Below are 11,170 nucleotides of genomic sequence, written 5' to 3' on the forward strand. Positions count from 1 at the left end.
TGTGTAAAAAGAAAAAAAGGAATATAACTAGTTCTGCTACAGGTGAAAATTATCTTTTAGGATGAAATGAAGATTATGTCCCCATGTATTTTTTATTTGATTTCTCAAAATTATACAATAAACTATGTCCATCAATCATAAATTAATTAACACAAAAATATAGTGACAGAATTAAAAAAAAAAAAAATATATATATATATATATATATATATATATATATATTAATTTCTGTCACTATATTTTTGTGTTAATTAATTAAACAACCTCAACTCTGCTACCTGTGTATACATTGCCAAATGCCAAATTTAGCTCTGCCGACTGTATATGTGTTTTTTAATGGTGTGCAGGAGAAAGGACTGCTGTGACTGGGGAGAATGGGCTCTCAGTTGGCTGCAAGGTCCCCAGCAAGGCATAATTACAACAGATCCAAGGGCACAAACGAGGGAGGCGTTCCTGCTCTTCCCCCTCTCATTGTTGGACTACTGCAGAGGTCAATATGGTTTTAACGCAAATTTATCAGCAGAGAAATCAGCAAACCATTGCCTAATTAGCAAAGCCCAAATAAATGTGCCCGGGGGCTCTTTCCAAACAGAAAAGAGAAGATAGGGGAGGAAAAAAAAACACAGTAAAGGTCCAAGTGCTGCTCAACCCTCAGAGGATCTGAGAAGGATCTGCTCCATGAATCTTTTATACATAATTGCTGGATATCTTTCTAATTTTATGGAAGGAATATTGTCTTCACCTTGAACGGTCTCGGCTTGTTATTTCAAGGCTAATAAATTGTGGCAGGGAGAAGCTGCTGGATCGATGGGAAAACTGCAACCTGTAAATATGGATTTAGGATAGAAAATGGTGATGGTGATGATGATTACTTCATGCAGCATATTGACGATTATTTTTCATTATTAATTACTTTGATATTAAGCATTTTATAAAGAGATAGATAGATAGATAGATAGATAGATAGATAATATAGTTTGATAATAGATAGATGGATAGATAGATAATATAGTTTGATGATAGATAGATAGATAGATAGATAGATAGATAGATAGATAGATAGATAGAATATAGATAGGAAATAAATAGATAGATAGATAGATAATAAGATAGTTTGATAATAGATAGATAGATGTTAGATAGAATAGACAGACACTCAGCTGGACACTGTCCTGGCCTCTCTTTGTCCGTGCAGCCCCCCGTTGCTCTCTGCAGTACACAGGGGTGGGCGCCCTCCGCAGCCCGGCTCTGTCCTCTCTGCCGCTGTCCCTCCGCCTCCTGTCTGTTCCCTGAGATCCTCCGCTCCCCCGGAACAGCTGTCAGGCTGAGCCTAGCTCCTCGGTTCCCAGGCAGGCCACCCAACCTTACAAATCACTCATTTTGCTCATTAACGTGTTTAAAATTCATAAAAAACGAGGACACGCTGCTGCCCAGGGCGATCCCCAAACCTCCCTCTCCAGATAGTCTCCGTGTCACATCTACACAGATAACGCGCCGTGCACATCTACAAGGTTTGTCTCATCTGCGATACTTATTTTATCTAGAACACAAAGTTTTTTTTTTATAATCTAGCACCTGATTTTATCCAGAACGAACCCACTGAAATCTCCATCTTCTGCCTGTAATAATTCGCTAGTGCTAACCACCAATAAATCTCACGGCAACAATACTGTGCGTTTTTATTTTATTAAAATTATTTTTTTCTCCAAGTTAAAAAAAGAGATACATTTTTTACTTATTATTTTTGTGTTTTTTTTTCTTTTCATTCACAAAAAAATCTCTGCCTTTCCTCTAACGATTTATTTGATTTTCTCAAAAAAAATTGACATTAAAAAATGAACCAGTTGTTGTGACTTTGGACAACATATAATAAATATGATATTTGAGTCTTTCCCATGTACATGGTATATTAGAGAGCATGCCACTACTCCGAATGAAGCCGCTCACGATCAGTGCAAAGTTCTCCCTTCCTTCCCTTTGACTCCTTCTTGCGTTTTCCTTTGGGCTCTGTCTTCATTGGACGGAGCGCGTCTATTTCTCCACTGCGCCTTCATTCTTTGCAGTGGGCGCAGTTTCCTTCTCTTCTTCTTCTTTATCTTCTCCTTTCACATATATATATTTTTTAGTCCTTAGTCCTCTAGCTTCATTATAGGATTCTGCTCTATATAGGTACAGTTCACACTGTATTAGGTGCTTGATGGCTGAGCCTTTACAGGGGGGTGCCCGTCAGTTGCCTCCCACGTGTCCCTTTTTTTCTGATGACCTCCTTTAGTTTTGTCCTTGTGGGTTGTGATAGTGCTGTAGATAGTAAAAAAAACTTAAAAAAAGAGTCTGTATTTCACCGATTGTGGGGGGTGCCTGGGATGGGGTTACCCAAAGGGTTAAGAGCTGGTTGCCCCCCAGGACCTAGGCCATGGATGAGAACCCTGGGGACTAAGGGTCTCTGTAACTGAGGGTGGGGGGCAGGGGGAGTCCTGTACATGCTGCTGTACATGGCTGCAGCTGCTGCGGCTGCTGTGGTGCTGTCCATACTGCTCAGCAGGCTTGGGTGATAGAAATAAGGAGAAGGGAACATCCTCTGAAGAGCAGAGTAATTGCCAGCCTCAGCCAGGAGCTCCAGACCCACTGCTGTCTGCCTCTTCCACTTTGTCCTATAGAGAAATAAAATAAAATTAAAATCAACATTCAGTATATAAAAGAGTGCAAACACTACTGTGTAAAACATGATACGTCGGCTGAGGTCTAGACAGGAGCACCAGGTCCCCTCACAAGACCCCAGCTGGGGTGGATTCACTGTAAGAAAAGACTCAAGACTATCCAGAGCTCTGTCTTTAGCCCCTGTCGAGAATTATGGAGCTTTGGAAGCTTTGTGTGGCTCATCCTCATCATCACTTGCAAGTTACAGTAGAAGCAAACAATCATTCAGAAGGCAAAGGGTGGGCACACTGGGCAGACAATAGCCCAGGGAGAGCCCACCCTGTGAGGATGCGGATGGTGGGACTACTACCAGTACGGTTACTCATATCACATAAAATAATAGTTCTGGATTAGTATATATATATTTGCTATTTGACACTGGGTGAATAAACCACGTTGATTTCTTGACTTTACTGGAGTGCTGCTGGCTTTTTGAATTCTCTCTCTCGCTCTACATATATATATATATATATATATATATATATATATATATAGTGCAACTCCTCATATTGCGCTAATAGTATACTGATACTTAACTTCTCTGTAGTGTAGGCTTTATTACTTTATTACTATTTCCAGTCCTATTGTTATACCAAGCGGTGGACTATCTGCACATTGTAACACTGCTATCATCTGTGGTGTGATCAGCGCTGGACTTTTGTCGTATGGATCGTCTGCAATTAATATTTGTGACTGTTTCTAATGAACTACTACCACTATTAATATAGTACTATATATGTTGTTCTATAGCAGGGTATTATTAAGATATTACACATTATGTTACTTTTATGTTTTGGTTCACCGTATTCTCTGCTAGCCCTGTATGATCAGATTATTGTACACTACAGATTTATTATAGGCTTATAAATTACTGTGCTATGGAGTCTTTATATTACTGGATTATTATTAGCTTATTGTACTGTGGAGTCATTATTGTTTCACTACACTACACTACTATAAGAGTATTATTAGTGGATTATTGTACTGTGGAGTATTTATTGTCTCACTACACTACTATAACATTATTATTGGATTATTGTACTATGGAGTATTTATTGCTTCACTACACTACTACAAGTTTATTGTTATTATTATTAATATTATTATTATTATATGGCGTCTTTATTGTTTTATACTTCTCTCATTGATTATGTGTTACTGAGTATTCATAATAAAATAATTTACTCTACAATTATTAGATTATAGTACTAAGGAGTCTGTGCTGTTTAATTATATACTTATAGAACTAATAATGAATTACTTTGCTATGGAGCCTTAATACTACAGTCGTTTACTACAGGATTGTTAATGGATTATCGGACTATGGCTTGTTTATTGTTTTACAATACTCATATAATTATTAATGAATTACTTTGCTATGGAGCCTTTATACTACAATCCCTTACTACAAGATTATTATTGGATTATTGTACTATGGAGTATTTATTGTTTTACTACACTACTTTAGGATTATTATTATTGGATGAAGTGTTTGCTACTGGAGTATTTGTTGTTTTACTACACTACTACAGTATTAATATGTAGCTTTTATATTACAACTATTATATCATACTACTACAAAATATTTTTATTGGGTTGTTTTACTGTGAAGTCTTTATATTTTAACCTTTTTTTTTTACTATACTACTACAGTATTATGGGATTATTGTATTATGTACTGTGCCTATATAGAAATACCATCCTCTCTTCCCTCACATGGAAGTTAAGGATACCCAAGGCTTCAAGTACTCTTGGGAGACTGCAGACCACTGATGTCTCAAGGGATGCACAATGATGCTAATGAGTTAATATCAGACTATAACTACATTTTCCTACTTGAGACTTGAGGACTGGAGAGCAATATTGTGACTCGTTTATTTCTCTCTCTCTCTGCCAAACCAGTGTAGCTGAGAGCCTATGGAGCTGGTAGAGTAGAGTAGTGGGGGTATACAGTAATAAACAAGCCCCTGACATATTATCTTACATTGCATACAAATGACACTAATTTTTTCCGACAGAATTAGGGTGGCTGAAACCGTCTGTAATGAGACAGAAAATTATGGAAAATAGAATTGAACTTCATTTGTTGCTACAAGATGAGTGTGGACAACAGGGATGAGGGACCTTCATGTAATATACATTCGTTTTATTAAAATAATACCATCCGAATGGGTTTGTTGAAAAAATAAATAAATAACAATTTCTAATTGAGTCTGCACAAATCCTGCATCGCTGAGTAATTAGACTGCAATGGGAATTCTTGGTAGTGTATTCCTGGGACACAGGGAGAGTAATCTGTCCCTAATTTTGTAATGAAGATTTACACATTATTTATTCATGTATATGTTAGTTGCATTTTTTTTCCTGCCTTTAAAGCTATTAATTAGCCATATTTATCTCGTTATGGGCACTTTGGGGGTTTTCCCACCATGTGGATGAGACTCCTAAAATACCCTGGGATACAGAAACACAAATGTGGCCCCTTGAATAGGAAGGAATAAAAAAAAAAAAAAAATTGTTGGATCGGTCGTTAGATTTGCATAGCTGAATATCATAACTCTTATGGGCATAACCCAAATCATGATCAGAGACCTATGAAGGGGGCTTTATGAAGGGGATGGGGATCTTTTTACCCTTTTACTGGTTTTCCTTCTTGAACCTTACACAATTGTCTCAGTTCTCTCTCTGGTCACTTTATTGGGCACACTATACCCAAGTAAATGCAATATATATATATATATATATATATATATATATATATATATATATATAGTTCTTCAAAGGGTCTGCTAGTAGGACAGACATCCAGGAGGACTCCTGCACCCATGATATCCAGCATCATTTCCAAAATGTATTTATTGCACAGATTTGCTCTCCATTGTGTTTTGTGCCCATTCCTCTATCCTCACCTTCGGTTCTGGTACCAGGTCTTGACTTGGGTGTCTGTGAGGTTCAGTGCTGCTGCCAGGTCCATTCGGTCTTGTACACTCAGATACTTCTGCCTCTCGAAGCTCCTCTCTAGCTGATTGAGCTGGTGATCTGAGAAGGCCGTCCTCGCCTTCCTGGGCTTCTTGGATCTGACAGGAGGACTCTCCCGGCTGCTTGAAATTTCTCTGTCTCCTTCTTCCTTTGTACCTATGGATATAGGTGATATAATGATACCTATGCACAAGATAAAGCATGAATAGATAGATAGATAGATAGATAGAAAGATAGATAGATAGATAGATAGATAGATAGATAGAAAGATAGATAGATAGATAGATAGATAGATAGATAGATCGGACAGACATACAAATAAACGGGCAGACAGAGATAGATAGATAGATAGATAGATACATAATGGATATATACATAGATAGCTAGATAATAGCTAGATAGATAGATAGATGATAGATGGATAGATAATAGATAATAGATAGATAGATAGATAGATAGATAGATAGATAGATAAAAGGTAGACATACAGATAGACAGACAGATGAAAGATAGATATGGGATGGGTGAATAGATAGATACATAGATAGATACTGTAGATAAATGATAGATATATAGATACTGTAAATTAATGATAGATAGATAGATAGATAACTAGATACATAGATAGATAGATAATTGGTAGATAGATACTGTAGATAGATTCAAAATTGCACATTATTATTAGTAGCAGTAGTAGTTGTAGTATTAATAGTATTCATATTTTAATTTCGATTATTGGTATTGTTGTTGCTAATATTATTACTATCACAAAATATTGGTCTTATCATCATCATTGTGTTTGCACATAATTATTGCTTGATATTAATAAATGTCTTGTTATGTTTTTAATCACACAATTATCAATATATTCTTTTTTTTGCAAATTATCCTTATGCTTCCTACATAATAATATTAGTACTATATATTTATTTTATTTTATTTCTTTAATTAATGCATTAATGCCAGGTGAGAACCATAACAGGACCAGGTATTATACACCAGATTATTTTTTTTTTTTCTGTACTGAAGAAAAATCGATATGTCAAAAACCATCTCTGTTTGTACCAGTTTTTTCTTCTCCTGCGTTTTTTTTTATCTTCCCTGCAGGAAGAACAATAATCTCTCTAATTGACCCACTGGGGAGGATGGTTTACACACAAAAAAAATCGCCAGGCCACACTGTACATCTGGTTTTGATCATTAATGCACGAGAAAAAAAAATGGCTATACCAAAAGGAACGCTTAAATTAATTCTATGATATTGATATTAACTAACAGATAATGGTTCTTTGGCGGGATTTTTTCCCCATATTTTATTTAGCCGCTGGAAATTAATTGATGTCAGTTGACAATTGCTAAAAAAAAAATGCATTGAATAGAAAAGCGAGATTTTTTAATTAACACAGCACTTTGCAATAATCATGCGCGTATTTAACAAGGGATTATGTGTAAATTAAAACGTTATTGCTTTGGTATCAGCTAAAGAAATTAGTATTTTGGACAGAAAGCAAATACCAGGCGTTTATAGAGTTATAACTACTTGGTAAATCATTTCAGTCCTTTGTATTATTTTGACAATTAATTTACTAATATTCAAAATAATACACTTCATAGAAACAGACTATAAAACAATAATATAAATGCAGCTCGATTCAAATCTAGAAGTAATAAAATATAGTGCATTAAAATAATATATATATATATATTTATGTATAGTTAATCAGTGGATGAAGTATAATAATAGCCTAGAAAACATATATTTTGAGTCTACCTATTACATAAATATAAATGTATAATTAAAATAATTAAAAAGATTTTGAGTCTATCTATTACATGAATATAAAATGTATCATTAAAGTAATTACAAAAATGTTGGGTCTACCTATTAGATAAGAATAAAATGTATAATTAAAATAATTTAAAAGATTTTGGGTCTACCTATTAGATAAGTATAATAAAATGTATAATTAAAATTAAAAAGAGGCAATAACTAATCAAAGTATACAAGGAAGTTTTTGACACTCACCATGCCCTTTCATGTCTGAATGCAGGTCATCTCGTAGTTTCTCTCCTTTGCTCTTGCCATCTTGCATCTCATGTTCTAGTTTGGGTCGAAAACTTTCTGAAGCCACATTGCCCTCATGCTTGGGAGTATGATGAGGGGAGGACACACTGGTGCTGTAAGGGGCACAGGCAGCTAGGGGTTTGCTGTCTCCCAAAATGTCTTTAATTAAGAAGGAAGAGGTGGAAGTCCTGGGGGCAGTGGCCAGCTGAGCTGCCTGCTGTGGGGGTGACTGCTGCTGCTGTGGGGGTGCCTGCTGGTGACTGTGGTGGAGGTGGTGGAGGTGTGCGCTGTCCACCAGCCGGTGCTGATCTGCCGCCTCCATTGTAACTGAAATAGGAGATGAAGGAGAACTCCCAACAGTGTCTATTTCCGAACCAGGAGAGAGAGGACCCTGGTTCCTAAAATCTCTGCCATCCCGGCTAAAGTCTCCATTCAACAGGCCAGGGCTGCCAGAACCAGCATTGGACAATATCGTGTCTATCCCAAAACTGGATCCTTCCATGGTGCTTGCCCTTCAAGACCAAGTCTTCATAACAATCCTCTTGGAGCAATCGACCAAAAAGCAATTCTTTTTCAAAGGACTGCGAAACAACCCAATAGGAAAAAAACACTAAAAAACAAAAAAAAAAAAAACTGAGGCAAATGGATGAAGCAGAGGCGAATGGTTGATGTAGCGGAGCAGAGACACAAGCGCACGTGTTATTGGTGGCAGTACATACGTTTATCTAGTGTCATGTGCCAGTGCTGTGCCCTGCCAGGCTATATTTCATGTTAATGGCTCTTGTGAAGCTGAGGATGAGCTCTGCAGGGCTTCGGGTGCCTAGGCTCTAGTTGTTGGAGAACTTTCTTTGAAAGTTGAGGTTGCTCTCAGACAGTGGCTATAGATGACTCCTGACTACTGCAGCTCCTTTCCTTGTAATCCTTCTCCTGTTGGGCTGCAGAGACTCCTTCCCATGACGTCACCCCCCAGGACCAGGCACTCAGCCCTCCTTCTCCATCCTCCAGCATTGGTCGCCTTGGTGGGAGAGACCTGACGTTGGGAGCAAGGCAGCCAATGGGGAGGGGGGTAGGAGGCTTGCACTGTGCATGCACCAGGGCTATGGACTAGGATGCTCTTTTTTTTTTCTTGTACCATGTATCTCCTGGGTCGCTTCCTCTAATCTAAAGCACAGTCAATTCAATAAATAAGAAACAAATAAATGCAGAGGGGAAAAAAAAGGTGGAAGAGAAGAAACAAAACTAGGAGGATGACAGGTTCATTCTGAATAATAGCATAACTGCAAGAACAATGCACAACACTAAAGAGCTGTACAGTAGTAAGGTAGTGTCTGCAAAGAAATGCAAGACCTCAGAACACTGGACTTGTGAGCGAGTAAGTGATTTTATGTCCCCCTCTCACCCTGTTCCTGGTCTGTGCTCATACAACCTGTCTATTCAAGTGCTTGTTACAATTGTTACAATTTCTACTCAATATTTGTAAATATTCGAATATTTGTAAATACAGTGATGGTTCCACTTCATTGTCCGTTTGTTGATTTATACATATATATAGTGTTAGTCAAATTTGCATATTTGCATATGGTGCACTAAGTAATTAAGCAGTAGTAACAGGAATAGATGTCATGGACCCATTGGGACTGTGAAATGATGGTGCTGATACTGCACAGCATCAAGTTGTGTTCATTTCTCCAGGACAGCTCCAACCTGTCTGGTGTAGAATGTCAGAGGACTGAAGGAAGGAGGGGGATGGAAGGAAGGGGGGCGTCTATGATGAGACTCCATATTACTCCTGACTAAGTACCGTGTTCAACCTAATTAGCAGAGTCATTATAAGGTGCTAATGAATGATTTCAAGTTACATTTGATTTGAAATTACCATTTTTAGAAATCGATGCGAAACAAAACACTTCTGGGGAAACTGTTCTTCCTGTAGGGTGACTGTACCGGTTCAGTTTAGGGTTTGGGCTATAGACAGGTATAGCAGGGATGAATTTGTCAGTGTAGTGGCGCTGAATTCATCATTGGGCGCTGTTCATTCTGATATCACTGTAGGTGGTTTAGGGCAGAAATGCAGCGAAAATTGCTAAATTATTTAGAGGTAACTTTTTTTTTACTAAAAAATAAAAAAATCGATCAATTAAGTCATCGATGCTGCTGTAAGCATCAAAACGTAGTAAATTCGTAGATTTTTTAAAAAAATGCATAAAATAAATTTGGGTCTATGAGTATACCTGAGGTTCTATGGATCTATCTATCTATCTATCTATCTATCTATCTATCTATCTATCTAAATATCTATCTATCAATAATTTTAGAGTTTTATATAAGTGATGATTTCTTAAGTTGTGTTAACTGTTCACACCTATAGGTGCACTTGGTTAATTGGGTGCAGAGTTCCCTTTAGCAACCTTGTAATATAAACTATGACTATTTTTTTTTTTTAGGATAGATGTGATTGTATCTGCTGAGACCTCGTTCACACAGATAAATATTCGCAACGGTTTAACTGAGAGCACATGGCCCCTGCTACAAATTTGTAGTGAAAGGTCAGCCTTAAAATCATTACTGGCTCTCAGCAGAGGGATAGAAGGAGGCACATACTACCCAGCCCTGACCCTCCATAGTCTATATGTCCCAGGTCTAGGAACGTTACTCCTGCCTGTGCCCTGATGCCCTGTGTGCGGTGCAGGCAGAATACACGACTGGTATATGCTACAAAGCGCATTCATCCTGACACTGGCAGTAACATGCCAAGGAGGAGACTTCCATCCTGATAGAGCCAGTGTCTGGCATCTGTAACAGGGGCACCTACAAATCCATAGCACCAAGGTTGTGATAAATTATTCAGCTCAGCTTGTGGCTTCATTATAAAGTGCTGCATAACTACATGCACATAAGTATGATCATCTCAGAGTGAGCTTCACATTTGTCTCTACTGTCTTATTTGTAGTTTTACATAGGACTGCAGAAGACAACACCATGCACCTACAAAGCAGACAAATTCATCACTACTACATCATAAATGGCAGATGGATAGATAGATAGATAGATAGATATTAGAGGAATAGATATAAAATAGGTAAATGGATAGGATATATAAAGACAATAATTAATTGATAGATATAGATGCAGATATAGAGATAGAAAGATAGAGAAATAGATAGATAGAGAAATAGGAAGATGGATAGGATATAGATAGAAAATTAATTGATAAGATAGAGAAATAGAGAAAGAGATAGCTACACAAATAATTAGATAGATACATCATATATAGAGATAGATAGATAATAGATAGATAAATCATAGATAGATAGATAAATAATAGATAGAAAAAGAAAGAAAGAGAAAGAAAGAAAGAAAGAAAGAAAGAAGGAAAGAAAGAAAGAAAAAAAAGAAAGAAAGAAAGAAAGAAAGAAGGAAAGAAAGAAA

The 11,170-nt window shown here is 37.1% G+C and overlaps 1 protein-coding gene across 1 annotated transcript; it reads right to left on the reverse strand.

Moving 5' to 3' along the window:
• Positions 1 to 2,338: 2,338 nt before the first annotated feature.
• BARHL2 (BarH like homeobox 2) lies at positions 2,339 to 8,243 on the reverse strand. The gene is made up of 3 exons (XM_044302299.1): positions 7,703 to 8,243; positions 5,607 to 5,832; positions 2,339 to 2,651 (listed from the first exon to the last, which is right to left on the reverse strand). The coding sequence occupies exons 1-3, from the start codon at positions 8,241 to 8,243 to the stop codon at positions 2,339 to 2,341; spliced, it is 1,080 nt and encodes a 359-aa protein (XP_044158234.1).
• Between the last annotated feature and the right edge of the window lie 2,927 nt (positions 8,244 to 11,170).

The sequence above is a fragment of the Bufo gargarizans genome, chromosome 7 (genome assembly GCF_014858855.1).
Source record: "Bufo gargarizans isolate SCDJY-AF-19 chromosome 7, ASM1485885v1, whole genome shotgun sequence".
NCBI classification, from domain to species: domain Eukaryota; kingdom Metazoa; phylum Chordata; class Amphibia; order Anura; family Bufonidae; genus Bufo; species Bufo gargarizans.